Here is an 18,872-nt window from a genome sequence, read left to right as displayed (position 1 = left end):
ATGAGTATGTAGCCCCTCCCATAACTGTTTCTCTCATTACTCTATCTTCAGAACACTCATTATTATCTGAGCTTATCCTTCCTTCTTCAGAACACTCATTATTATCTGAGTCTCCCTTCCTTCCTTCCTTCCTTCCTTCCTTCCTTCCTTCCTTCCTTCCTTCCTTCCTTCCTTCCTTCCTTCCTTCCTTGTCTCCCTCTCTCTCTCTTTTCTTTCTTTCTTTCTTTCAACAGAGTCTCGCTCTTGTTGCCCAGGTTGGAGTGCAGTGGCGTGACCTTGGCTCACTGCAACCTCTGCCTTTCGGGTTCAAGCGATTCTCCCGCCTCAGCCTCCCCAGTAGCTGGGATTACAGGCATCTGCCACCATGCCTAGCTAATTTTTGTATTTTTAGTGGAGACGGAGTTTCACCATGTTGTCCAGGTTGGTCTCAAACTCCTGACCTCAGGTGATCTGCCTCGGCCTCCCAAAGTGCTGGGATTACAGGCGTGAGCCACCACGCCTGGCGTATCCTTCCTTTTCAACTTGTTTTTGCCTATCTTCTTTAACATTTTTGTAGAATGTAAATGTTATTCATACCTCTCTTGTTTGCAGCTGGGTCTCCAGCTGGCATGAGTGCCACACATACAGTGGGATGTTTGTTAAATGAATACGTGCACTTGGAAGGGTCTGGCCTATTGCTGAGGAATGCCCCAAATCGTAATCTCTGTCCAGGTCCATGCATTCTAAGTTCCAACTCAACTTAAACTGTGGGAGCCTTGAATATACTTTTCAATTTAGTTTCTTTTTTCTGTTTCAGTCCTCTCTAATAAATAGTGACATTATCTTTGTGAAGTTGCATGCCCCATGGGAAGTCCTTGGAAGATATGCAGAACAAATGAATGTAAGAATGCCTTTCAGGTAGGTGGAAATGTATTTTATTCCACTCTCTCTGCTGCTTCACTGTAAATCTAATGTTCTCCTCTCTCAGAACAAATAAAACTGAAATGCAGATGGGAAGGCCATTAGAGGAGGGACTCTTTCAAATGTTTAGGATATGCAAATAAGCGTTTATGGCCAATAATGATTTCATGGCTTTTTGTGAAAAAGTCTGGCTAATTCAGTTCTTAGCAGGTAGATATTTCCAGTGCCTGCAATAAAGAAGCATTTTCCAAGTGGCATTTATATTTCCAAAGTGCCATTTTTAGAAGTCCTGTATACTGCTGCTTTGAACAGCCAGACCACAGGCAGCAGTTGCACAGGGCCATATTTTTATGTTCTTTACTGACCATTCCCTTCCAGAAAAACATTAAAATGTATTTCTCTAGAAACAAGTGCAAGAAATTTCGTGACAATGTGATCTTCTTTAAAAAAAAAAAACAAACTTTTTAAAGTCATAAATACTGTGCAAACACAAATATTGATATTTGTTCCAAGGGGAATAGAAAATACTTTGTTTATATTCCTTAGTTATTTAAAAGGATTAATTTATAATTTACCTTCATTTCACAATGAATATTTTTATTTTCCCTATGGATTATGGAAAAGTGATCTGCATTTGCTATATAGAAATAACATATTAAAACTGAAATTGGAAATGCCAAGATATGTGGGTCTAAAAAGGTGGATGGATGGATGTAGTCCCAAGGGCAGTTCTGAAGGGACTCAAAGAATGACGTACTTTTGGTTTGCAATTTGCCAGTAAGACCACATTAGGTGGCAGAAATGAGGCAAATTGGTACCAGCTCTACAGTCTGTCTCTTAATGAGCTGTGGAAAGTTGTGGAGACAAAGAACATTTATAGAGACAGAGAGAAGGGTTAGGGACACATTTAGAGAAGGGCAATTTCCATTCACAGGCTTGTAATACATCTCCCCAGTGCATCTTGTCTTCTTTGTTTATTGGCCTGTATATCCTAATACCTAGTCAAAATAGAGGCTGGGATTTCTAGCATCTGTTTTCCTGGAGGCAAAATTCTCAAAATGCATAATAAATTTAGTTCTGATCTTATGATTTATTTTTGTATTTAACTGCTAAAAAGAAAATCTGAGAATTTAAGGGTTAAAAAAAGGAATACATATATATATATAATATATGTGTGTGTGTGTGTGTGTGTATATATATGTATATATCCACTAGGGAGAGATAAGGAATGTCAGTTTAGATTCCACTGAAAATTTTTATACTCTAGCAATTAAAACCAAATATTTATCAATGATATAATAAGTATCTAATGTAGATTAATACCGTATCATACCTAAGAACCAAAAGAGAAAGAAAGAAAACCCTACAAAATATGTCTAGATAGAAATTTACACACCCCTCTCCGGTATAAATAAATCTCATAAAACCTTCTGCCAGAACACATGTCTGTAACAAAGAACCCAGGGAGATTATAGAAACTTGAGCAATGTTAATGCAAAGCAAATTCTCTTACTACCTGCAAAGAATTTTATATCTGAAGGGCCTGGCCACATCATGAATAACTTCTGCATGCCTACTGCAGAGCAGAAATGTGCTGCCTCCAAGCAGCACTTGAGAGAATGTGAACCATACAATGAAATGAAAAAGAACGTGAACAATAATCTTTTTAGATATCGGAATTCTTGCATGATGATTTTAGAAGAAAATATTGTTAATGTGTGACACTTACTGACCTCATTAATATTAATGTGGTTTTACCTACTAAGCTTGGCTTTACTTGTTGCAACCTGATGGATTTAAAACTTTTGCTATTATTGTGTCCATAGTTTCAGACAAATAACTCTAGTCTAAGGAGATACATGCATTTCCAAAGGAGGAATTCTCCCACTACATCATTTCAACAAAATGTACAAACATCATTTTGGCTGAATTTAAATGCCCAAAGAATCTTCATAATTTTGTGTAGACGGTACTTCTGAATCCCAGGTTTAGTCTCCATGGATTTTTATCCCTATAATGTTTAAAAGGAAATATAGGAATAGGTTTCTTATGAGAAATTACAGTAAAACTTGCTTCTAAATACCTATATGTCCATGGGTTTTTTTTAACAGACTTTACTTTTTAGAGAATTTTTTAGGTTTATAGAAAATTGAGAAGATACTAGTGTTCCAATATAGTATACAATATAGTATAGTATAGTGTCCCCTTCTCCCCCAGCCTACAGTTTCTTTATTATTAACATCTTGCATTAGTGTGGTATTTTTGTTAAAATTGGTGGACCAGTATTGAAAAATTATTATTAACTAAAGTCCATAGTTTACTTTAGGGTTGACTCTATGTGCGCGTGGTTCTGTGGGTTTTGACAAAGGCATATCATGTATCCACCATTGCAGGATCGTACAGAATAGCTGCACTGCCCTAAAAGTCTCCTGTGTTTCACCTACATTCCTTCTCCCACTGGCAACCACTGATCTTTTTATTGTCTCTATAGTTTTGCCTATGTTTTAAAGCTTTCACGAATATGCAAAAAAAATTGGTGGTACATAAACTTACCATTTACAGAAGTGAAAGAGTTCAGTAACAGTTCAGGATATACATAAAAAGCACCTGTTTCATTATTATTCCATTCAGCTTCAGTTGAAGCCTGAAATAATGGAAAGGGAGGTTGCATTTTAATAAAGAATCTAATTCATGTACTGTCCATTCAAACTACACCAAGAATTTTCATTTTTAACATTCTTTAAAGGTAGATATATAGCAATCTGACAGAATAAGTCTGATTTTTTTAAAGTTTCCAGAATTCCTTGATTTTACCTATTTAATTCACCTACAACCAGGGCCAGTGGTCAGCCAGTGTGCCCCAGTGTGGTTATGTACAGCTGGGTGTTAATGCTGACAAGTGAGTGTCCTTCCCACACTGGTTGTGAAATATATATATATATATATATATATGTCTATACCATGAGAGAAGTATCATGTGTAAGCTTAAAGTGCTATATAAATATTAGTTAATATAATAGCATGCCCGTTAAATTATGTATGTTGTCCTCTGATCCATCCTTGCATTTTCCTGGGGAAGAAAGCTGACTTCAGCTGAAGCTGTGCAAATACCAATTACTCCAAATTATCATACTGCACATGCTTTGCAGGCGAGGAGCAACCACTTAAAAAAAAAATTATGGTAATGGGTAGAGGAAGAAATACCAATGGAAACTGTTGCATAAGATTTCATGACTCAAAAACGCATGCCCTGTGTTCCCACTGTATTTCTCACTGTTAATCTCTTTTTAGTTTTTTCTTCTTCACCTCTTACAGGCTTCTATCTTCAATCTCCTTTCCTTCCTTGCTAGTTCAAACTGTAACTGACGATGGGTTTTCTTCTCGACTGGCTTCATTTTTGCTGTTCTTCCAGGAGAAAAATCTATTACCTGCCCCGCCGTTACAAGTTCATGAGCAGGTTAGTAGCACGCTGTGTCCTGACGGTGTTTGTCTTTCTGTTGGCCCGTGTGCTTCAACAATGACAAGGAGCTATAAGCTGGGGAAAATGAGCCTGTGTCACATGAGAAAGCTGGCTGCTATGCACATTTTAAAATCAGCTGTGTCTGATTAGCCTGGGAAAAAAAAAAAGATGAAAACATCCCTCTCGAAGTTTTCCCTGTAACTTCTCCCCACTTGGGAGGATGCCATTCATCTGCAAGTGTGCTGGGGCTATTGCTTTTTAGCCCATTCTCTTTTTAAAAAAATTTTCAATAGTTTTTGGGAAACAGGTGGATTTTGGTTACATGGATAACTTCTTTAGTGGTGATTTCTGAAATTTTGGTGCACCGATCACCTGAGCACTGTGTACTGTACCCAATGATCAGTCTTTTATCCTTCACCCCCTCTTTTTAGCCCATTCTATTAGATAACTTATCAAAAATCCCAACAAATTTGGCATAGATTTCCTTCCTTCCTTCCTTCCTTCCTTCCTTCCTTCCTTCCTTCCTTCCTTCCTTCCTTCCTTCCTTCCTTCTTTCCTTCCTTCCTTCCTTCCTTCCTTCCTTCCTTCCTTCCTTCCTTCCTTCCTTCCTCTCTCTCTCCTTCTCTCTCTCTCTCTTTCTTTCTTTCTTTTCTTTTTTGTCTTTCTCTGTCACCCAAACTGGAGTGCAGATCTCAGCTAACTGCAACCTCTGTCTCCTGGGTTCAAGCAATTCTCCTACCTCAGCCTCTTGAGTAGCTGGGATCACAGGAACCTACTAGCACGCCCAGCTAATTTTTGTATTTTTAGTAGAGACAGGGTTTCACCATGTTGGCTAGGCTGATCTCAAACTCCTGACCTCAGGTGATCCGCCCGCCTCGGCCTCCTGAAGTTCTGAGATTACAGGGTGAGCCACCGTGCCTGGCAAATGTTATTTTTTTCTACAAAAATTCCTCCCTCCACTATAAGTAATTTGAAAGCTTGAAGTGCAGATAGTCATCCTTAGCTGCTGGCTACTTGACTTCATGAGCGGGGTCCTCCTATGTTAGTAATATTTTGTTAATAACATATGCAGATGTATAGCCTCACTCAGGTGCCCTTCCTACCCTCTTTTCTGCCAAAAAAAAAAAAAAACCAAAAATCCCACCAGATGAAGATTGCATTTACTATACTTTGTATCCTCCCAAAGCTTGTTTTTCCTTGTTGTTTTTTGAGGAGCTAGGGAGAAGGGGAATGCATCAATGATGATGTTCTTTAATTTGATTCTGTTGTGATCATTGGAGAATCTAATTCCAAAATCTTAATTGATCTTATGTTTTCATTCACCCTGAACTGCGCTGATGGTTAAACTGGGAAACTAGTAAATTTCTCTGAAAATCCTAGTTAGTTAAACTCTATGAAATTTAGAACTCAGGTTCCCTCTCTTTATATGCTATGTTGTGTGATAAACAAAAGAGTAGTTGATACATTTTGATGGATTTTCTCAAATGCATGTGCACTCAGTGAAGTACAGTGTGAGAACTGACCTCCAAAGAAATGAAAATATCGTTCCTCAAAAATTACCTGCGAGCAAGCTTATTGGCAGTTCTTCTTTCATTACACAGTTGACATGGCATTTGGATTCACCATGATTTAGATTGCTCCCTTGTCACATTAAAATCCTTGTCACTATAAAATCCTGGTACAACAGTTTAGCCTGTATTAATAGTTCTCAAACTCCAGCCAGCATCGGAATCACCTAGCAGCTTTGTTTAGGCACAGATTTCTAGGCCTCAGCCCCAGAGTTTCTTGTTTAGTAGATCTACAGTGGGGATAGAGAATTTTCACTTCTAACAAATTCCCAGCTTCAGCTAATGCTGCTGGTCATGGGATCATGTTTTGGAAACCATTGGTCTGTATAATAGGCCAAGCTCTATCTTGCCATTAAATTAAGGATTTAACTGACTATGAGAGGGGAAAACAAAAACCAAAATCAAAGAAAACCTGAAGGAAACAGCAAGGTGAAGAGATGTTTCTCCCAACTTTGATGGCCAAGTGGAAATATCAAGTTTGTATGTGATATTGTTTCAATCTGTTCAGTGAAATATATTCTAGATTCTAAAAAGAATGTAGGGTGGGAAGAGGTCTTATTCTTGTCTGGATTTGCCAAGTCATCTAAATCAGTATATGTAAAACAGAGCACATTGGGATCATAAAACCTATAATGGCACTGGATGACTTTGGGCAAGTTCCTTCACTTCTCTGAGCCTGAGTTTTTTATGTTTATAAAGCGATATTAATTTCTACCCTGTATGGTTTATGTGAGGTTTAGTGCCTAGTATGTAGTTGATGTGCATGAATAGTATCTATTAGTAATTATTACATGTAATATTTAGAAGGAGATCCTTATGCAAAGATATAAGGGTATTCTTCTATTCTTTACTTTGTGCTTCTGAATTTTTTATCCATTTCTAAGTCTCTCCTTTCTTCTGTCCTCTAGCAACTAGTCCACTAACTCTGTTCTGATTTTATCTGCCAAGTAGTCATTTTCTCCATTTATATTCTCTATACAGGCATTGGCTCTACTTCCCACACAGTCACCTAATTTAAAACCTAAGGGTCCAGGTGTGGTGGCACACACCTGTAGTCCCAGATACTTGGGAGTCTGAGGCAGGAGGACCACTTGAGCCAAGAGGTTCAAGCCTAGCCTGGGCAACATGGTGAGACCCCATCTCTAAAAATGTAATTAAAAAAAAAAAACCTAAGGGTCATTTTGGATGTTTTGCTCCCTCATCTAATCAGTCTCTCAAATTCTGCAGGTGCAGATGAATATTTCTAAAAGTCCATATATTACTCTTCCTTCCCACTGCCATTGACTTAGCTGAGCTTCCATCACCTCTTGCCTAAACATCAGTTTATCTTCCTGCCTCTTTTCTGACCACTTCCAAACTCTCTTCTGTTCATCTCCTAAGTAGCAAATCTGATTTATGTCACTTGGTGGCCACCATAGAGTGATCACAATAAGGTTAACAGCCTTAGCTTAATTACAGCCCTTTATAAACTATCCTCACCCATCTCTTCCCTCCTACCACTCTTTGCTCCATCCATATTGAACTACTTACTCATCATTTCCAAATACATGTTATGCTCACGTGGGTTTATGTGCTTTTGCATATAGTGGTCCTTCTGGAAGATCCTTTACTTTATTGTTCACCAAGGTGGTGTCTACTCAGTCCTCAAAACTCAGTCCATATTTTTGCCTTTGCCCAGGTCAAATGATCTCTTTTCTGCTTTTCCATTGGGATCCTATGGCCTCATCACCCTGTGCTGTTATCTATGATGTACGTGTCTAGCTCCCTACCTGGGTGATATTTGAAGACAAGGATGACTCATTCAATTCTGTATTTCCAGCACCAAGCACATAGTAGATGGAGTGAGTGAACAAATGAATCTCCACATGAGTGTGTAAGAATTGGAGTAGGGAGAGAGGAAATCACAAAGAAAAGAATCATAGAAAAACCAGGTCTGCCTCAAGCGTCAGACACAGCCTTGGGATGAAAACATTTGCTCAAACAAGGATGGCGGGGGGATGAACAATGAGGGCTTAAAAGAAAAGAGTGATAAAAGGAACTATAGAATCTCAAAGTTTTATGGGATATTAAATGCCATCAAGTCCAACCACTCATCAGACACTTAAACTTCTGCTTTTCTGGAGACAGTAAACTCCCTAGCCCATCTGTGGGCAGCTGTGACTGTTATAAAATTCTTCCTTATAATAAGCTATAATCTCTGTCTCTTTAACTTTCACTCTTTGATTGGAGTTCTGCCCCCTGGATAGATAAAAATAATCTACAGAGCAAAAAGGCAAAGCATGTGAGAAAGGTTGTGAAATATAGGCAAAAGGGCTTGGCACTTAGCAGCTATTTGGAAATTCAGAGTTGAGGAGAATGAAGTTCTTACACCTAAGGGCTAGGGAAAATATTGTGGAGGTAAAAGAAGACTAGAAATCGAGAGGAGATACAAGTGTGGTGAGGAAGTTGACTTTTTAAAATTAATTCTGTATTATAAGTCACAGTAGATTTTTGAGGTGTTTGTGTCCTAAAGTCCTTTGGAATTGATGGCAAAGCAGCTGAAGAGAGTGGTAATGCTGGAGAATCCAGTGTGGGAGTAAACGGCATAGAAACCATGACCTTAGCCAGGGGAGCGTATGGAATTTCCCTGGACGAGAGGTAAAGAGTTAAGAGAAGAGGGCCTGTGGCAATTCCTTTGAAAAATCTGCATTGATGGAATGGGGGGGACACCTGAGGAAAATGAAAAAGAACAATTAGGAAGTAGAAGGAGAATGAAGAGAGGGTAGTGTCAAAGGCACCGGCAATGAGATTACACAAGGAGGGCTGTGCTTCAGCTTCTGATGATCAATCAGAGATGAGAATCAATTCCGGATATTTAGAAATTTCAGTAATCTCCATGACAGCAGTCTCCATGGAGTGGTGATTCTCCAACGTGTGTCAGGATCATTTGGAGGGCTTTTAAAAAACACAGATCACTGGGCCCATCCCCAGGGTTTCTGATTCAGTAGGTCTGAGGTGGGGCTCGATAATTTGCACTTCCATCAAGATCCTAAGTGACACCTACGGTGATGTTACTGATCCTGGACCACATGTTGAGAACCATCACTACAGAGTGGAGGATAATGGAAAACAAATTACAGCCAGTGGAGGAAGGACGAGGGCTGGATGAATCAGAGGCAAGGAGGGTTTGCTGCTACTTTGATAAGTTTCATGGTAGAGGAAGGAGAAAGAGGGGACAGGATTTAAAACAGGAGCCAAGAGGAGGAAAGCAGAGGAGACTATGACCTTATGGCCCATCACATACTCTCCATGTGTGCAGAGGAGAAGTTTTGAGTGAATGAGAGCTTGAGAAATCCTTCTTTCTAAAGCTGAAGGAACAGCTTACAAAATACTAGTCTTTGGCCTGAAAGCATTGATGCTACTTCTAGTGCGCAAATCACAACTGCAGAAGAATTTAGGCATTGGAAGGTACTGGAAGACTTTGGGCCAAGCTAAAGGAAAAAGAAATCCCAGTGAAGGTACTTGCTTCAAAATGGCCTCTCAAAATAGGCTTCATTGCATACCACATAGAATTAAGTCTGATATCACTGGGATGTGTGACTTTCTGAAGCCCAGGGTATGGTGTACATTTTAAAATCCATGTTGTCAGAAAATGTTGCATCTACCTTAACTCTTCATTTCATGTTGGAACAGACTGATTTAGATGATAGAGAGTGTCTTTTTCTTTGTAGCCAGCTCTGATATTCTAAATTAAAGACCATATATACAACTTGCCATCTAGTAGTACATCAATAATGAAACACTGACCTCCAGTATCCTAAAATTCCCCTGTCATATGAAATATGGATATTTAAGTTAGCTTGTAGTTTCATTTATATAAGTGATATTGAATTTTATTAATCCATGAAAGCATCTCTGAAACAAACCTATTTCCTAAGAATAAATGAATTAATATCTCCAAGGTTTCTGAGCAGACAGAGAAATAAAGCACTTTTTTCATAAATATCCTTATTTTAAAAAATCACTTGACTCTCATAAAGCACACTCATGTAGTTCAGACCTGTATTTTTGGAGTTAATGCTCTTTTTATCCATGTACTTGGTCTATTAAATGCTGCTTTCACTCTTATCTTTGGACAGGCTTATAGCCATTATAAATTGACTATCCAATAAAAACGAGGAATTTATCATCTTTTGGCTGCCCTTTTTTTGCCTTCACAAAATATTACAAATATAGTCTGTGGAAGATATGATTACAAAGTAACAAATCTGATTGTTATGGGTGGCTTGTAGCTGGAGTATCATTACTACTCCTTCCCTCTACCCCCCATATGCATTCTGCCTGACTTGATCCTGGGTGAGGCTTGAGAGGGTGAATGCTGGACCCTATTGCATTATACATTCAATGCAGTCACAACTTATCAGATGAGCATATAGGCAAAAGGACAAAATGCTTTTGTATTTTCATCCTCGTTTTAAAAAACTAATACATGTAAATGTTCCAAAGCCTTTGGAGTCTTCTATAAGGTATTTAGGCTATGCTCCAAATAGTAGTCCTGTGACCTAAAAGAATAACATTAGCTTTCTAAGATTTCTAAATCCTATCCAGGTAGAGCGTTGTAAATCTGGACACTTGGCTCTAAGAAAATGAAAAAGAAATACATGCCTTCTGCTGTCTATTATCATTCCAAGAGGGTGTCATTTACTGAATGTAGAGCTGTGTGCCACTGAAAGAAAGAAGAAAAAGAGAAAGAAAGAAAGAAAGAGAGAGAAAGAAAGAAAAGAGAGAGGGAGGGAGGGAAGAAGGGAGGAAGAAAAAGGAAAGGAAAAGGAAAAGGAAGAAAGAAAAGAGAGAGAAAAGGAAAGAAAGCTCATCTGTAGGTTCCCTCTAGGCATATCGTCGCTGATAATGTGATCTGTTAGAAACATAATGCTATTATTATAATATTCTTTACTGGGGAAAAGGAGGTGTCTTCAAAGTAGGCCTGCTTCATTTAATTCAGTCTGATTAGGTTATCATTAGTGTACATTCCCTCCTGGGTTATTAGTGGCTCAAGGGAAATGGCCTTTCTTCTACTTCCTCAGGGTATGCCCACAGCATGCAGGTTGGCACTCTGTACATTGTAGGCAGTTTATAAAGGTCGCCTGACAGGTTAGCATGTTGTGAGCAAGATCCTTTGCACATATGTGGCTTTTTCCTTCATCATCACTTCTCCTAAGTTGGGTAGGATTATCTCCCCTTTAGAGCTGAGGGAACTGAGGGTCAAAGAGATCAAGTAGAACCTTCCCAAGACCAAACTTGGGAAGTCATTGCAGAGGTGGCAAGTCTACACCCATTTGCTTATACTGCGTTGTCAGCTCTTCCCAGGTACCCGGGATCTCACTTATCATGAATCAGCAAGAGGGAAACCTGAACTTACCATCAGAACAGCTTTCTATAGAAATAACTCACCCCGTAGTCCAGACGTTAACTTGACAAGTTAAGGCCAGAAATGCCCAAGTGTCTGATCCATTTCCCCTTGTTGATTTGCCTGTGTAGTCTGTAAGAGGGCTTTTGCTCAGTAAATGGCAAAAATGGAACAAAGTGACAACGTACCCAACCAAAATCAATGCTAAATCATTAAGCCAATAGCCAATGTTTTCTCTTTTCTATTCCCTATTGGTGGAGGCTTCATTAAGTAAAGTCTATACTAAAGTCCACTCCTATACTGAAGAGACAAATGGGGTGCTTTCTGGTTAGTTGGTTTCCAGACTTTAAAATATCTAAGTAAATTTCAGGGTTAACTATTTAGGGATGATTATTAGGTGGGAACACAGACCTCAGTCTACAAGGGAGAATTACAGATTTTGAACTTCTATTGGGAAAAGAGCAATCTATGTAAAAGTTCATCATTATTGTCACCATAATTTTCTTCATCCTAGAAACTATCACTCATTCGAGCCCTTTGGTCATCCAAGGCATTGTGTAAGCACTTGATATCCATGATCATGTTTAATCTTTACCATTGCCTTATTCTATGGATTCTGTTGGCTCATAGAGGTTTAATTACTTGCTCACCAAGGTCTATAAAACTGGAATGTGAATTATCAGCTTCCAACTGACTCCAAAGTCCATCATTGTATACTGAAGGTTATCTATCATTGTACACTAGAGGTTACCTAACATTGTATACTAAAGGTTATCATTAATTCAAGTTTGAATTAATCACATAAGTGACATAATCAGGATATTATCACCCAAATCACCAACAACATGTAGTATCTAAAGAATATCTGGCTGATCGTCATTTTAGAGATGAGAGCACTAAGGTTACGTGAGGAGAAAAGGCTTGTCCCAGGTCACACTGAGGTATGACTGCAGAATCAAGAGTCCAACTTGAGTCTTATGCTTTCCAGCCTAGTGGCTTTTGCACTATGTGCTTCTGTCTTGCGTGACTGAAGGGGGCCCTAAGTGAAGTCTGAGTGTGGCAAAGTTTGGAGACAGGAATGTGTTTGTGGAAGAGCAGACTGGGGGAGCACTTACTCACTATCCTGCCACAGAGAGATAGATTCTTGTTCCCAGAGCCACCTAACTGGGAGGTGAGAACAGCACGTGGAATGGCAGCCTTGACTGTGGGAGCCTGGCTAGCTGTTGCCAGGTCTTGAGGAGAGGATCAGACCAAGAGTGTTTTAAGAGGTGTATTCATTTCCTATTGCCATCATAACGCATTGCCACAAATTTAACAGCATAAGACAACACAAATGTATTAGCTCACAATTCTGTAAGTCAGAGGTCAGGGAGGGGAGGCTCAACTGGTTTGTCTGCTCGGGGTTTCCGAAGGCTGCAATCAAGATTTTTGTCACCTGGGCTCTTATCTGGAGGCTCTGGGGAAAATCTGCTTCTGGGTTCATTTAGGTTGCTGGCACAGTTCAGTTCATGTAATCAGAGGACTGAGATCTCCATTCATTTCTTTATTGGCTGAAAGTCTTTCTCAGCTTCTAGAGGCTGCCTGCATTCCTTTCCTCGTAGCTCTTTTCATCTTCAAAGCCAGCAACAGTAGGTCAAGTGTTTCTCAAACTTTGAATCTCTCTGATTCTCCTTCTGCCACATCCCTCCTGCCAGAAAAAGTTCTGCTTTTAAAGGTCTCATGTGGTTAACTTGAGCCCATCTGAATCATCCAGGATGCTCTCCCTATCTTAAGGTCGGTAACCTTCCTTACATCTCCAAAGTCCCTTTTGCCATGTAACATAACATTCATAGGTTCTGGGGGTTAGGGTGTGTACAACTTTGTGGGGGAAACTCTGGTAACCAGAAGAAGACACAAACTGCTGACCATGTTTGAGTGTTTGGTTTAGTCATAGTGAAGTGCACACAGCATGTACAGGCATGTGTAATGGAACCTGGACAACATGCTTTGTCCACCTGCTTCTGCTCAGGCTCCCCAGTGAAGGCCAGTTCACACCCTCTAATCTCCATGCCCAACCAGTGTCTCGGGGATTTTATTTATTTATGAGATGGAGTCTTACTCTGTTGCCTAGGCTGAAGTACAATGGTGCAGTCTCAGCTAACTGCAACCTCTGCCTCCCAGGTTCAAGTGATTCTCCTGCCTCAGCCTCCTAAGTAGCTGGGATTACAGGCACACACCACCATGCCTGGCTAATATTTGTATTTTTAGTAGAGATGGGGTTTCACCATGTTGGCCAGACTGGTCTCACGCCTGTAATCCCAGCACTTTGGGAGGCCAAGGCAGGCAGATCACGGGGATTTTATTTTTAAGATGTTCTTTTTAATGTCTTTCTTCCTCCACAGTTTAAAAAAAAAGCCCAATTCCTTTGCTTTCCATCACTTTTATGTTAGTCCTGTGTGGTCCTTAAGAAATTATTAATAATGCTTGCTATCTGTCTGGCAGCTTCTCCAAAGCATTTCATACTCACCATGTTTTATGAGCCCACTAACCACTCTGTAAGGTCAGTAAGATGATGATGATGATAATGATGATAGTAATATTGTTACTATTACCTCTATTTTATAACCTTGGAAAAGAAGGCTCTGAGGGGTAAATAACTTGTGGAAGGTCATACAGCTGAGGCGCAAGACAGCCAGGTTTTAGGCACCCCAGTTACAAATCTCAGCTTCCTTTTACCATGCCAAGCAGCATCGTCTTGCCTCCTTCTCGCTTCCTCTTTTTCACATATTTCAATTAATTAATCATTTTAATTATCCTGTTCTACTCTCTTTTCATCATCTCCACATTTCAATTAAATTGTGGTGCCACCAGCTGGCTGCTGAAGGCTGCCATTTCACTCCTGTAGAGTAGTTATGCCTGACTTTTTTTTTACATTTTTGTTTGTTTTTATCCACTTTAAGCACTGTACCCAGCTGGATTCAATTCATAGTCATTGCACGCAGAGCCCAGATTCTGTGGGAATGTGAATTTTACAAAGTGTGATCTGATTAGTGCTGCAGACTGGAGATGTGTGGGAGGTAAAAGCTCTATAATAAAAAACCTTTGGGCCAATGTCCTCTTTCTTGAATGAGTTTTAAGGCAATCAAATGAAATAAAGCCAAGAACCATGGGGAAGGCCACCAACTTAGCTGAGGAAGTCTAATTTATGAGTCCATATAAGGACTAAATCATTGAGCATAGACAAGTGATAGATGCTGGTGAAACACAATTAACTTTGAATTAAAAAGCAAAAAACAGAAATGTTAAGAGGCAAGCTGGTTGCTCGATTTTTTATTTTTGGAAAAAAGAGAAAAACAGTAATAATAGCCAGCATTTCCTGTACACCAGACAGTTCTAAAGACTTTATATGTGTATTAATAAGTTCATCATCACAACTCTATGAATTGGGTATCATTATCATGCCCATTTTATAGATAAGGAAACTGAGGCTCAGCAAAGTCAAATTGCTTGCCCAAGGTTCTGCTGTTAATATTAACAGAGCCAGGATTTGAATCTAGGCATTGCAGCCCCGTAGTTCATGTTGTCACCTACTGTGTCATGCTGCTTCTCCAAAGCCCATCATCTCACTATATTTTAAGTATACTTCTTTTGGGGCGGAGGGTTTTCTTTGGGAGGAGAGTCCTAGAGCCACTGTGAGATTCTTCTCAGTTTGACCCTTTGGAAGTCTGAAGGACAGCCACCACCAAGCAGAGTTGGGGTCATGGTGAGGCTGGAACAATGCTGAGAATAAAGGAGATAGTAAAAGAGAAGTTTACCATTATTTTTTAGTTTGGAATTGATTGGTTACATAAATAATATCATCTTCAGCTGAGAGTTTCACTGTGCTGGTTAATTTTATATGTTCAACCTGACTGGGCTAAAGGATGCCCAGATAGCTGGTAAAACATTATTTTGAGGTGCGTCTGTCATAGTGTTTCCGGAAGAGATTAGCATTCAAATCAGCAGACTTAGTAAAGAAGCTGATCCTCCCCAATGCAGGTCGGTACCATCCAACCCATTGAGTGGAACTAGAAGATGGAGGAATAGTGAATTTGCTGCTGCTTGAGCTGGGACATCTCTCTTCCTCTGTCCTTAGGCGTCGGTCCTCCTGGTCCTCTAGCCTTCAGACTTGGACCGGGATTTGCACTGTTGGCTCATAAGATTCTGGAGGGCTAGAAGTCACGCAATCTGCAGTTTTTAAGAAGGAGGCCTAGGAAACCTGATAGCATAAGTCCCATTTCTGGTCCAAAGGCCTGAGAACTAGGAAGGCCAATGTCCAAGAGCAGGAGAAGATGGATGTTCCATCTCAAGCAGACAGCACATTCATCCTGCCTCCACTTCTTTGTCCTATTCAGGTCCTCAATGAATTAGATGGTGCCCACCTGCATTGGTGAGGGCCAACTTCTTTACTAAGTCTACAATCTCAAACACTAATGTCTTCAGGAAACAACCTCACAGACACATCCCAAAATAATGTTTGCCAGCTATCTGGGCATCCCTTAACTTAGCCAAGTTGACACAGAAAATTAGCCATAACGTTCACTGAAAAGAGTACATTGCCATGTAAATATATTGTTTTAATTAGGAAAAAAATAAAGCATGACCAAATTCCATGTGTTTTCAGTTAATACATTTAGAAGATTTTTTTTTTCCAGTAGTATAGACACTTGAGGTAGTGCTATCATTTTAAAGTTTGGTGTGGTTTTTGCTCCTTCTGGTGTTTTTCTGTGAACAGTGATTGGGAGCTGTTCACTTGGAAGCCAGATGTTTTCATCAGCAGAAGTCAGTGGAACTGAGGGACCAGGGAGATAGCCAGAGAGAAAACTGTGGCTGAAAACCACTTTTAGAATACTGTTGTTTTCACTGACTTGGCTTCATTAGAGTGACACATGTGTGTCACGACGCCCTAGGAGCACCATGAGAACCATGGAGCCAGCTTAAAAAGAGATCTATGAAAGCCAAAAATCCTGCTGCCTGCTGAGAGGCTGCTGGGGGAGGTGGGAGAGGCAGGAAGCAAATCATGGCATGGAGCTGTCTGTGCACAACCCCCAGGATACATGCCAGCACCCCCTCCCCAAAGTTAACTACAGCTAGAGCTCTTCTCTGCCCTCAGATGTTTTCCAAACACAAAATGAATTTTTTAGAACCTACAGAATGTAAGTTAAGGTCTCTGCTGCTTGCTTAAGGGACTGTTGGAATCCTTTTCAGAGCTTTCCAGCCTTGTTAGGACTGCTTGGTCATTTATTATTGGCATGTGGGTGGACATCTAACTCACAGCTGCTATTTCACAAACAGTAATAATATTGAGGCCACTTGGTGAAATCAGAACAACACTAGAGTTCTGGCTCTCTTCTTTCCATCTAAAACAAGGATATCATGAGTGCAGTGAGAGGGCCTGGAATGTGTGGTATGATACTTGTGGCTCTGTGGAGACTTCCCTCCTGTGTTTCAGGGTGATGCTGACATGCTGTACCCTTTGGTCTTGCCTTCCATGTACCACAGGATCGATAAACAAATAAGCAGGTTTCGGAGATGGTTACCTAAGAAGCCAATGAGGCTGGACAAGGAGACACTGCCAGACCTGGAGGAGAATGACTGCTACACTGCCCCTTTCAGCCAGCAAAGGATCCATCAGTGAGTATTCCATGTTAAAGCCCCTGTTTTACTAAGGATGTGCAGCTGTAGTAAAGCCTCACCCTGCATGCCTTTGATTGCTGGGCATGAGGAAGGAACAGCGTAGTGCCCTTCTCCCCTAAAAGTCTCGTTGAGTGTTCATATCCCTTTTATTTCAGTCAGGGGAAGATAACTGCTGTAACCAACAATCCCTGCATCCCAGTGGCTTAAGATGACACAATGCTTGCTCATGTGTGTGTTGGGTAAATGATCTTCTCCACAGAAAGGCAGTGACCCAGGCTCTGTCATTCTCATTGCTCTGCCAACCCCCTGTGCATGGAGCCCCCTGCAGGCTCATCCGCATCCAGCCAGCAGACAGGAGGAGTGGCCTACACCTTTTCCGATCAAGCAGAGAGAGGGTTTTTGGTTTTCTGGTTTTTGTTTTATCTTGGTTCACTTCTCAGTTCCCCTTTCTTCAGCAATTCACAGGGTTGCCTTAGGAAAAGCCACATCACCTGGCAGGCCACTTGCTGACTCGTTTGTCAGACTGTCTCAGAACAGTTATTTGTCACTTTTGACATGTGGGGAAGAAAAACAAGTTGGCTAAGTAACTGAGCCTGTGAGGAACTGAAAAAATGAAAGAGAATTTACTCTGAAGCTTCTGAGATGACAAGAGATGATGGCTGGATGCAGGGCAGGGCAGGCAGGAGGACAGAAAAGCCTGCCGTGTGCTGGAGACTGTAAACACAGCCTCCAGTGGGGGCAGAGATCAGGTCGGCCCCACCTTCCTTGCAACAAGATCAGGAATTCCAGACCCTCCTGCTCCAGCAGTGGTGACAGCCTCAGTAAAAATGACTTATCTGAAGGGGAAGAAAGGGGTGATAGATTAAAAAAAAAAAAAAAAAACTTGCTGATTTTGCGAGAAAGTAAACCAGGCTGAGTATGGTGGCTCACGACTGTAATCCCTGCACTTTGGGAGGCAGAGGCAGTCAGATCACGAGGTCAGGAGTTCGAGACCAGCCTGACCAAGATGGTGAAACCCCATCTCTACTAAAAATACAAAAATTAGCTGGGCGTGGTGGTGTGCACCTGTAATCCCAGCTACTCAGGAGGCTGAGGCAGGAGAATTGCTTGAACCTGGGAGGTGGAGGTTGCAGTGAGCCGAGATTGTGCCATTGCACTCCAGCCTGGGTGACAGAGCGAGACTCAAAAACAAAAAAACAAACAAACAAAAAAAAACAAAAGTAAACCAAATGGCAGTTTTCAAGAAGTTGCAGGGAGTGCCAGGTAGGGACATATTTCAGCAACGGAAAATCAGTTAAAGTCTGTGGAGCTCTGCAGGGCAAAGGGGAAAGGAAAAATCAAAGAATAGATGTTCTGCATCAAAAATGTGTAATAGTAAAGAGCAGTCTAATGCAGGGGAAGCAATTCTGTATGCCTCTGAAATAGCCGAACTGATCCCCACAGGTCAGATTGAAGCCAACCCAGCTGCAGTATGTGAACATTTGAAAGGGTCATTGAAGCAAACATGAAATTCACAGACTGGCCTCAAAATCTTAGTTCGATCCTCAAGAGAAACTGGGAACTGGAAGGGACATAATATTAATTCAGAGATTAGGGTGTTTTCTTAAGAGAAAAAGACAGAAAAAAAAGCTGATGTGTTCCCACACTTAATTTAAACCCCTACCATGTCTCTCTTGTTCATCTTGGAAGTTTTTTAGACAATGAGTTGTTTCCCTAATTCTTCTGGAATGGTGACTGGTTTACAGGCAGATTTTCCCTGTGCTTCTCACCTGTTTGATAGAGTGCCTAGCACAGTGCAGAAGGGTATCAGAAATTGTGGATGATGGATGGATGGATACACTGATAGGTTGCTGGGTGGATGGATGCATGGATGGATACATGGATAGGTCACTGGATGGATAAG

General features: G+C 40.6%; 1 protein-coding gene across 8 annotated transcripts in view; it reads left to right on the top strand.

Annotated features, from left to right (window-relative positions):
- Positions 1–18,872, top strand: part of LOC105493844 (anoctamin 4) — a 380,690-nt gene that overhangs the window by 235,670 nt on the left and 126,148 nt on the right. For 5 of the 8 annotated variants that reach the window (XM_011761778.2, XM_071071254.1, XM_011761784.3 and 2 more), the window contains 3 exons: positions 797–897; positions 4,313–4,357; positions 16,835–16,966. In XM_011761778.2, the coding sequence (XP_011760080.2) occupies positions 797–897; positions 4,313–4,357; positions 16,835–16,966 (278 nt within the window). Of the gene's footprint in view, positions 1–796; positions 898–4,215; positions 4,358–16,834; positions 16,967–18,872 lie in introns of those variants that run through there. The other 3 variants (XM_011761789.2, XM_011761790.2, XM_071071253.1) reach the window with 3 other exon arrangements.

The sequence above is a fragment of the Macaca nemestrina genome, chromosome 10, assembly GCF_043159975.1.
Source record: "Macaca nemestrina isolate mMacNem1 chromosome 10, mMacNem.hap1, whole genome shotgun sequence".
NCBI lineage: Eukaryota > Metazoa > Chordata > Mammalia > Primates > Cercopithecidae > Macaca > Macaca nemestrina.
Note: the sequence above shows the minus strand (reverse complement) of the source record. Positions and strands in the feature narration are given on the sequence as shown.